Genomic DNA, 11474 nt, shown 5'->3' with positions numbered 1-11474 from the left:
AGTCAAATCTTTGTACACAATATAATTTTTTTAATGGAAAAAGTTTATATAAGGTTGCAACTTTAAAATCTAGAAGTAAGGTGCACCTCAAAAATCATCACAAATAGTTGTTTGGGTAGTGAAAAAACATCCAATTGATCATCACAATATCGAGATTTATGAACATAAAAAAAAAGTATTTTGAATCATAAAATAGTACATCTTGTAATAAATTATTTGGATTGTCCATTTTTAAGATTTTCATATGTTTATGGATCTACTCAATTGTCACCAATATTTTGAGTTTAAAATTTTATAGTTAGCAATAAAATGGATTCTTAGGCCATTCAAAGAATTTTTTACACCAAAATTATATCTTATATAAAATTTCAAGATGTGCCTTAGTTTGATTGTTTAAGGTTGCAACCTTATGTAAACCACAACCTACATATAAAGAGCATTCTCAATTACATCAATAGAAACAAAGAGGAGCTCAAAGTTGTGATAAAAATAGTCATATGTGAGCTCATTGGGTAGCATGAGGTTTAAATTTTATTTGGTTATTTATCAATATTCCAACAACAGCACCAGAAACATAACTCCGGTATAAGCTTAAGTTCAAGATTTCCTCCAAGAAGTTATGGATGAGCACATTGCTTACATTGATCTCTTCAAGACCAAAACATAAGTAATTGGCCCCTGCACTGCTTTGGCTTTTGTCATCTCATTTAGCAGTTCTGTCTCAATTAGCTGAGCACATTCTTCAAAGAGCTTGTCCATGAGCTTCTCTCCAAAATGATGCTTAGTGATGGGCTCAACCACTGCTCTAATGGCAAGTGCCATGTCTTTCCCACGAATCTTACCATAAATAGGAAGCGACAGTTCCTCGAAACGCTCAATCGTGAAAGATGCTTCTCTCCTTACCTCTTCTTCAACTTCTTCCATTGTAGGCGTATATAAGGGTAAATCAAATGAATCAAGTTTCTCCTCTTTCACAAGTCCCTGCATTACATTTGTCCAAAAAATTGCATGAATTTATTATTAGTAAGAAAATTTTATGCTTTTGTGAGAGCATATCATAGATTCACTTCCTCCGGTAAAACCGAATCTCATAGAAACTTTAGGGCCTTATAGTGGGGATGTGATCTCATGAATCTAGCGAACATCGTTGAAGGAAAATATTATCATGTGCATGGAAAGTGATGTCTTGAGATTGAGAATAGCCAGCCAATTTTTTTAAAATTGGATCAGAAGTTTCTGGGAACTGAAAATCCAAATTTCTATTTTCGAAATACTCATCTGACAATTCTAAAGGAGATCACAAAATCTTCATATGAGAAAATGCTCCTAACTAGATCTTTTGCCCGAGGGAGAGTGCATATGAAATCCTTAAAGCATCAGTGATACAGATAGAGATAAAGAAATACCTGAGAAATTAAGTTCTTTATGGCTCGAACCAATGCCAACCACATGTAGCCACAATCCCTCTCAAAGTTTTCTGAAGCCCGTTGACCAATATATGTGAACACCATACGCCCATTTGGTGCCACCTCGTGTGAGCGCAGTTTAAGAAACTGTGAGAAATCCTTTTGAAATTGTTGGAGATAAGCTTTTCTCACACCAGGTGGGCTAGTTTCACTTATATATACATTCCCCTTGTTAAGGGCCGCACCTCCCTCTTCATACAGTCCCTGAGGAACCTACAAGCCACTTTAGTCATAAGCAATGGTACTGAGAAACATTAATTCCCAAGGAGTTATCATCTTAGGGAGGGTAGATACATTTCAATGGAGAATGTTTTTTTCTTGATAACTTCAAGTATTGTTCCATAAGCTTCAGCTTTGTGATAGACATATCGATTTGATGAAGGAAGTCAAGATTCTAAGAGTGCAAACTTTTATTGTCTCATAAAGCTAAGCAAGCTGGTTTAACAACTTTTTCTTTTTTAATTCTACAAATTCTGTTAGTATTACATCCATAATTGCTGTATGTAAATAGTTTGGAAGGCCTAAAAGCCTCTATATATATATATATATATATATATATATATATAAAAGAAATTGTTGAGATTAACCCAATAGCTTATATGAATATATGAGCTTAACAACCCAGATTGAATTTGGGCCGATCTGACGGTCACGACCTTATTTTGAATTTGAATTTTAATAGTTTTTATATACAAATCCAAATAACTTGAAATTTTAGGCATCCATTCTTCTCATCAAAGCGCACCTAATAAAAAATTTAAATAATAATTCGTAATAAATAAATTGACCAAAATACCCCCAAAACGTTTTAGGGGCATTTTGATCAATTTATTTCTTGCAAATTATTTTTTTGATATTTTTATTGGATTGTCCTATTTTTGAAGAATATTCGCCTAAAATTTAAAATTATTTGGAATTGTAAAAAAAATTTAAAATTAAAATACAAAATGAGGTCGTGACTGTCAAATCGACTCAGATTCAATCTAGGTCATTGGGCTCATATGAACTCATATGTTCATATGAGCTAGTGGGCTAATCTCAGCATTATATATATATATATATATATATATATATATATATAATGCTGAGATTAGCCCACTAGCTCATATGAACATATGAGCCCAACATCTCATATTGATTCTGGCCGATCTGACCATCATGGATGTTCGGTAGTGTTTGAATTTTAGTTTTTTTTTCTACAAATTCAAATCACTTGAAATTTTAGATATGTGTTCATAAAAAATAGGTGAATCTTCAAAAAAAATCAAAAAATAATTTTACATGAAATAAATTGACCAAAATACCCCCAAACTTTTTTGGGGGATATTTTGGTCATTTTTTATGAATAATTTGTTTTATATTTTTATTAGGTGCGTCTTGATGAGAAGAATACACACTTAAAATTTCAAGTGATTTGGATTTATAAATAAATAAATAAAATTCAAGCACAACCAGACATCCGTGATTGTCAGATCGGCTTAGATTCAATCTAGGCCGTTGGGCTCATATGTTCATATGAGCTAGTGGGCTAATCCCATATTTTCCATATATATATATATATATATATATATATATATATATATATATATATATATATATATATATATATATATATATATCAACATAAAAAGTGGAAATAAGCTGATAAAAATATATAAACATAGGTTTAGAAAAAAGAAATTATCTATAGCCGGAGACATTTCAGAAACTTTTTGATTAAAAGGAAGAAAATATATAAATAGCGCACATGATAAGAAAACTCTCAAAACATTCAAATTATATAGAAGATATTTATATATTGATTTCATCATTTCTATATTTTATATTATTTTAATTAACCTAAGTTTTGCCCTTGTGTACTCGGTTCGACAAGGGGCCGACTCTGAGTAACTCAGCCAATATTTTCAACATTGATCACAATCCATTTTTGAGCATGGGAAGTGGAGATTAATAGTAACTGATGCAATTTATAAATGAGAACTAATATCCACTGGTTGTAGGTAATATAGTGGATAGGGGAAACAATATCATATTTATTACACCTGCTAGAATCTTAAGGGGAAGCATGTTCCAAGGTGAAATGTCCAAACCTTTTATCTTACCAAATGTGGAAAGTTTTATGCTTATGTAGAATGAATCATTCTAGACCCCAAAGGACTTTGACCGCATGCGGACAAAGTAGTAACGTTCCAACTCCTTTACAACAAGAATCTTTTCTAGTACTTGTTCCAATTCCTCTTAGACAATTTCATAGTCCTTGTGTTATTTATAAACATTTTTGTTCACACCTAAACCCTAGGTGAGAGGGTTATAGACATCCTCCACTACCTGGTTTGTGCCTATCCATGAGTCGAGATAGAAAGATAGAGAATGGGTTCTGTCAAATTATGGATGTAGAATACTAGCTTCACAATCTGTTTTCTATGGATCACAAGATTTTTTGAATTGAGCGGAAGCTCTGATAACAGTTGTAAAATTTTTCGATAGTGGAGCAAAACAACAAGGGTGTGAAGGATGAACAATTATTGTGCATACAATCCACGTAAACATGCACTAGAAACAAAATGAAATTTGAACAATATAAGAAAACGAAAAAACAATGAACCATCAAAAGACACAAGATTTAACATGGTTCACCACAAACGATACCAAGATCTATGGGAGAATGGTCTGAGGCTTTACTTACTTATTCAAAGAGATCACAAGAAGTAACAAGGTATGAAAGCTCCAAATTATAGCAGCTCTCGGGCCAAAAATAGGTCACCCGATACACTGATTCAGGGAGGCTACAAGGCGAAAACAAATATCGAAGACCTCCAAACAAGGGGTTTTTTCTCTCTACAAAGTCCCTTTACAGTACAGTCACAAAGACCCAAACCAATGGCTCCTTATAATTTCCTTTCTCTAGAACTGGGTTTACAACAAATCCACAGAAGAACTCACTCACATTATTTACTCTCCCCAAAACAGGGAAAAAGCAAGGCATAACGTGAGCTCCCTTTCTGTCCTCCTTTTCTCATACTCTTCCTCTTACTCACTCTTTCTCTTAGAAGAATTTCCTCTATACATGGGGCTATCAAAGCACCAGATTAGATCCAATCTAATGGCCTAGAAAGTACGATAGAGGTCAAAAGGAAACATAAATGAATTACCTCATTTTCACGAATTATCTCATTGTCGTAGACTACCTTCTTTTCACAATTAACCTCCTTTTCATGAATTACGTCATTTTCATTTTCACAATTACCTCTCTTTACTCTTTATAACATAATAAAATAGGACATGAGCTACGTCCTTTTCGGTCCAAAAACTGGGTAATTGCAAGGCCCAAAACAGGGAATAAGAAAACCCAAATTTCACATATGTGATTTGACATCATAAATGACAAGCCGGCTACAACTCACCAAAACCTTAAGTAGGAAATCTACCAAATTTCACATATGTGATTTGACATCATAAATAACAAGCCGGCTACAACTCACCAAAACCTTAAGTAGGAAATCTACCATTACGTATGCAATATCATGAATAAATAAAATTAGAAAAAAAATAAAACGATTGGCTCACTCTGGCTAAGCCCGGAGCCCGGCATCCAGAGCTAGGGCCTAAATCAGAATGGATGGATTTGTATGACCTCCAACTTGAAGAGGCGCCGATTAAAGTTGAACAAAAGTCATGTAAAGACTTGGAGACTAGGTTGTTAGACTAGAATTGGCTTGGAAAGTGGAGTGAAAGGCACTAAGGGTCCAAGGTCACCAAGACTTCGTTTCTAGGGTTCACCGTAGATTTGTGTTATGAGGGAGACTTTTGGTCTCCTAGGGTCACAATATGGTCGAGTCAAGGCTTTTTTGACACCTCAAGTCGAATTACTATTCCTAGTCTTAGGAATAGGGTTAGGGTTTTCCAGGGTTGAAGGGATGCAAAACGGTCAAAATTGTGAGAAGGGCTAAAGGGAGTCAAGAACTCAAAATACCAGAGTATCAACTTTAACAATGTTCTTCAAGGGGGGCATATACATAGAAGGGAAATTGTTTTAAGCGGCGGGAACCGTATTTCTACATTTGCGGTCTCTGGGTATAAAGCATCCATCTTGAAGATGGGTAGAAATAGTTGATCCATTTAAAAATAATTGAAACTAACAAGCCAAATGTTTTTTTAAAAAAAGTATTATTTTTAATTTTCAAAATTTATTTATTTTTTATATTTATGATCTCCATGTAGAAGCGGCAATGGAAGCGGACCTGCCGGGAATACCCGACATAAGTCCGGGTATGGGTCCAACATTTGAACCCGACAAGATGGGTTCGGGTCCAAAACCTTGACCCGAACACTATTGGGGTCCGGGTCCAAAACCTTGACCCGAACACTATTGGGGTCCGGGGTCTGTAATCAGTTGGACCCGACCCATACCCGTAAACTATTGAAAATAAAATACTTTAAACCCTATTTGTTTTGCAGGTGATTGTGACTGTGTTGCCAATAATGTGAGTATATTCTAATATAAAAAGGAAAAAAAAAACTCATAATGAAGGTGATAATATATCGCCCTGACCTGAGACCCGATAGGACCCGATGTTTCGGGTGAGGGTCCAAAACCTGGACCCCAATACTTTTGGGTCTAGGTCTGGGTTTAGGTTTGGGATCCGACCCGTTCCCACCCTATCTCCATGTTAAAGATTATATATCTTTAAAAAATTAAATCAAAAATCCATCTCAAAAATAAATTTTACCGTATCCTATTTTAACTGGCCTCTTCAAGTGGCGACTAATTGGGGGTCTTCCATATATCTGCAACGTGGCATCGTGTGCAACGCATGCAATAAGCATCACGCGCGAAATACTTCATATCACAGCAACGTGGTGGGCGCCAGTGAGGGTTGTAACCTTCCATACATCTCATATGGCTGTTTAGGGATGGGAAATGACCAATTTTTGGTTCGTTCATTGGTTTTAGGTCAGATTTGATGGTCCTTTAATCATTTTCATTGGATTTTCCATTTTACTATCTATTTTAGAAGGTCATTTTAAGATTAGTGGTAAGTAGGAGTTAATTAGAGGGTGACTAGGAGGTTTTATGATACCAAGGATTTTGTATTATGGGAAAAGGGCTGGGTCGTGGTGGTAGCATCCCACACTTTAACTTACCACATTGTGATTTTCATTCCTACTACTAATCTATTTGAAAAAACGAGTAGGAGTTTGGCTTTCTCATTAAATTACCCAAAAAAAAGAGGTTTAACTTCCCCATTAAATTAACCAAAAAAAGAGGATTTTCTATTCTAGTTATTAAGGTGTATGGCCAATTAGGCAGGTTTTCCTAATGGTCTGAGCTAATTGGGAAATTCCTTTTAATAGTTTAGGCTAATTTGGTAAGTTAAATGAATAGATTTCCTAACGGTGGGATCTTTTTGGTATTTCAGGAATTGACCATAAGTTTGAGATGGTGGACTATGGACTATTTAGCCAAGTATGGTCCGTAGGTTTAAGGTGGGATTAAGGTAATTTTTTGGGATGAAAGGCGGGTTTGAGTTTAGGGTCGGCCAGGTTTGGATCCTATGGTTTTTAGGGTTTGGGGTACCTAGAATCCCCTTACCCAAGAATAGGATGTCTACACAGTAAATTTTTTCCTTATCATACTAAGAAAGCGGAAACTTGTTACAATAATACCTCTCCAAGCACATATGCTCTCAAATTTGATACAAATCCTTTCCACTTGTGTTCTCATATAAAAAACAATAACCTCTCAAATCCCATAACCAATTAAAAAACATAAAAAGGAAAAAGGAAAATAGGAAAACTTTGTATTATATGATAATTTAGAGGGGGGAATTTGTACCCACAATCGCAGAAAATATCCAAAGCTTTGTAGCATTGTTGTGGCAGAAAAAGGTTATAATTAAAAGAAGATGATAGCTTAGATGGACATTTTTAAAAAATATTTGAATACATGTTACTTCTGTCTACATATACTGAACAGCAATTTGGGAAAGGGAATGTGGCATTCAACTAAAGTATGACCATACAGAGAGAGTAGCTTTAGGTAGAGTGCTAACTGAGGAGGATCCTACAAAGTAGGAGTTTAGGGTCCCCTACCTTTTAATCAAGGGAAAAATTTATATATAGCGTCTCATCTCAAAAATTTCACTAGAAGAGGTTGTTTTGATGCCAAAATATCTTCAAATTGATCATCTCGAAATCAAGATGCATAGACATGAGAAAAAAATGGATTTCAAGTTTTCAAAATCGTCTATTTTGTAACATATTTTTGTACTCAAATTTTTATAGATCTATCAATCTGCACTAGTTTTGAAGCATTAAACTTTATAAATAAAAATAAAAATATATTTTAAGGCTATTACAAAGATTTCCATTATCGAAACCACATTTTTTGACACTATTTGAAGGTAGGCTATAATTTGATTGTTTCAAACCTAGGCTCTATACAAACCGCACCCTTTAATCAAATCCAACCTCTAATTGGTCCTATAAGAAATACTTTCATTGTAATTAAAAGGGAAAACTATGGATGCCCCAGTTTGCACTTTCTTGACATCTTTCGCCCCCAACACTTTGATACAACACAATTAAATCCAAAACAGTTTTTTTTTTTTTTATAGCTACCCCTCAAACATAAAAGTTGATTTTTTTTTTTATTTTTTTTTTACCAAAATGTGCTAGACCAGCACAAGTTGGTCCAGCTTACAAAAGTTGGATGGTTTTTTTTACCAAAATGTGCTAAACCAGCACAAACTAGTCCGATATGTTTATGCCGGACTGAAAAAATAACTTTTTAACTTGGAGTAGTTGCAAAAAAAATTATATATATATATATATATATATATATATTTGATTTAGTAGTGTCCTATCAAAAGTCTGATGGGAAGGATGACTAGAAAGTACAAATTGAGGGAATTTTTGTAGTTTTAAAATAGGAAATATTATGGGACAAAGAAACTCTTATCTTTTGACAAATAGGTAAAACAAAAAGCCTCTCATATTTGGGAAATTATTATTTTCATTGAAGACCTAAACCTTAATCCCTAAATTCGAGTGATCTTTTAATGAAAAAGAAGTTTTTCTGACATGTGCCTCTAGTTAATCCTTATTTTCGTTTTTTTTTTTTAAAATAAAATGACATGCACCATTTTAATGTTCAAGGAAATACGTTTATTTTTCACTTTAGAAAGCTTAAAATTCTAAAGTTCTCAAAACAACATCGCCTCCGAAGTACAAACCAATACAAACTTGGATCATTATTGATGTCGATTTATAAGACAATCACAGTACATTTTTATTCCCGTTGGGGTAAGCTCAAATAAGTTGGGCCTAGTTGAATCATGAACATGATTTCACTAAGGGAACTTTCTTACCCCTTTGAAAGATATCCAAGTACCGATATTACTTATAATATTATAAAGAATTTTGTAATTGTACTCAATTAAATTTTGGATATTTATATATTTTTGTTTTATAATATAATATTTTTTTAGTACTATATTTTTTATAATTAGTAGGGGTGTGACATCATCAATATGAGTGTGATGCCACCCATATAGAGCATTAAATATTATTAACGTGCTCATAAATATATAGTTATATTTATTTAAAAATTATTTAAGTATTATGTATTAAATATTATTTAAACAATAGCACTATGTGTCAAGTCGACATGGACCCCGACCTAGACCTGAATAGTGTTCAATGACCCTACCTCATAACCAGGTCCGGTCCTGTCGTCAGATCCCGGTTTCACCCCTAGCTAAGGCATTCCGCCCTCAGTGATCAAGAATAATGTAGTGATAAAAAAAATATTACAAAGAGAAGAAGTATATCCTTCTATTGCTTTACATGGTTTATATAAGGTAAATGCGAGATCTCATTATTTGTGGGATAGTGCAATGATCCAATATTTGTAGGATTGTGAAGATAACAAGAAATAAAAAGTTATAAAAAAATAAAAAATAGAACCCGCGACTACGGTACACGGTTTAGTCAAACCATGTGTGTTTAGATAGGAACAAATCTTCCAATATCTAGCCAACCCCAATTATTGAAAAAAGCATGTGATTATGAAAATGAATCTTTAATCCCCCTCTTTGAAATATATATATATATTCTAGAGAAATGATCCTATAGGACACTCCCCACCCATGTGTGTAGGACCCCAAAGGCTTTAATGGTGATCCTTTAAGGTCCTACGCACATGGGTGGAGGAAGGTCCTATAGGATCATTACTCATATTCTCGAATCCTTGAAGTTCCCGTCCAAAGTGACATATCTACCATTGCTGGGTCAGCTTGTTTGCGTTTTGAAAAACACTTCACATACTCGAACTTTTTGCCTTCATCACCCAAACTAATATGTCCACCCCTAAATAGAAGCTTAAGGGATTCTAGTTCCTCTATTTCAATTAAAACTTGTTTGGACTACTGTTTTTCATAGTCTGTAGGGACTACATGTATGCTCCGAAGACAATTATGCAGAAGCAAAGAAGACAGACAGAGAGAGGTTGCTACAAGTGAGAGAGAGAGAGGTTGGTTGCTTCCTGTGACAAGCAATATGTGTGTGAGAAAGAGAAAGAGAGAGAAAGGTCGGTTGCTTACTTTGAGAGCCAATGGATACTATAAGAGGAGTGAACAATGTGTAAAAAATTGGAAGGGAAAAGCCTGTTATAGAAAGAACCAGGAACACCAGTATGAAACAAGACCTAAAAGTCTCTCCTCCTCCTCCTTCCTCTTTCAATGTCTCATAGAATGAAGGCAGTGCCCTGGAAACCGAGTTGAAGTCATTCCCTGGGAGGTCATTCAAGAAGAGTTGAAACTCCGGCATTGGTTTTGAGAGTTTCCGGTATGCCTCGAATGTTGTTCGGGTGATTGTTGTTAAAGCAGAGAAGGTGTTGGGGCCAGAGGAGCAACCAAGGTCCACCATCCCTAAAATCTTAGGGTAATGGGTGGAAGCAAGCATATTCATCAATGCCTCTTCTGTTGTGGCCTTAACAGCCTCTAAACCTCTTTTCTGCACAGAGAGAGATCATGAGTGGATTTCTTATTTTATTAGATTTTCCATTTTCATGGCTGATCTAGTTTCTGTTCTCATATATTGATCGCCATTACAAATGAGAGAGAATTTTTAGTGATCAAATTCAGAAAGGAAATAAGAGAAACCTGAAACAAAGAATTCTGAGCGTAGCTTGTCTTGCCCGAACCTTCATTCATGTGAAATAGATTAGACACCTCCATCTCTCTCTCTCTCGCCCGAACTTTCATTCATGTGAAATAGATTAGACACCTCTCTCTCTCTCTCTCTCCAAAGCCTTCAACTTCCTGTTATATAGAAACAAATCTACCCTATTGTTAGGGTTTCTTTGTTGTATTTTCCCTCCGTGGACATTGACCCAGTAAAATTTTCAGTTTTGTCCAAGATTTGAAAAAATTTATTATGATGTTCTCCTTTTTCTATGTTACTCCATTTTTTACCTTTTTCCCGTTTTATATTGAAAAAACAAAATAGCATTTGTGGGGTGGTTTAATGGTTAAGGTATTGGACCCCTCCATTTTTTAGTAATCCGATAATAGGAACATCAGGTGTAATGTTTCATTGACTTGCCCGCTTTTTTTTTTTTTTTTCCCGAGCAACTCTCTGATAATTGGAACATCAAAGTGCCCCATAAAAAAGAATATATTAGATCTTCGGGTGATTTGATGTTGCCATTATCCAACCATGTCAAGAACTTATTAGTTCCATATCTTATCCATCAGATTGTTCCCTAAATGCAACAAATAAAAAATAAAAATGCAACTGTTTTATAATTGAAACATCAAAAGGCAAAACTAGATTAAAAAACACAAAAATGAAAAACCTCACAATAAAATTGATAAAAAAATGGACCAAGGGGTAATTCCATAAATTTTATACAGTCCAAACATATATTTCCTTTTCATTGAAAGCAATCAAATTAACGCCTAGCTAGTTCTCATTGTTTTTAGCTACTATGCATATTTTTCACTT

The 11474-nt window shown here is 34.5% G+C and overlaps 1 protein-coding gene across 1 annotated transcript; it reads right to left on the bottom strand.

Moving 5' to 3' along the window:
- Nucleotides 1-508: 508 nt before the first annotated feature.
- On the bottom strand, nucleotides 509-10757 carry LOC18434884 (putative methyltransferase TCM_000336). The gene is given in 5 exon segments (XM_088872770.1): nucleotides 509-981; nucleotides 1407-1689; nucleotides 10070-10160; nucleotides 10163-10481; nucleotides 10631-10757. Coding segments are annotated over 5 exon segments (1140 nt in total). The 5' UTR covers nucleotides 10733-10757; the 3' UTR covers nucleotides 509-636.
- Nucleotides 10758-11474: the final 717 nt, after the last annotated feature.

The sequence above is a fragment of the Amborella trichopoda genome, chromosome 1 (assembly GCF_054954075.1).
Source record: "Amborella trichopoda isolate Santa Cruz 75 chromosome 1, AtrichopodaSantaCruz75HAP2 v2.0, whole genome shotgun sequence".
In the NCBI taxonomy this organism is placed as follows: Eukaryota; Viridiplantae; Streptophyta; class Magnoliopsida; order Amborellales; family Amborellaceae; genus Amborella; species Amborella trichopoda.
The sequence above is the reverse complement of the archived record's forward strand: the minus strand, read 5'-3'. Positions and strand labels throughout refer to the sequence as shown.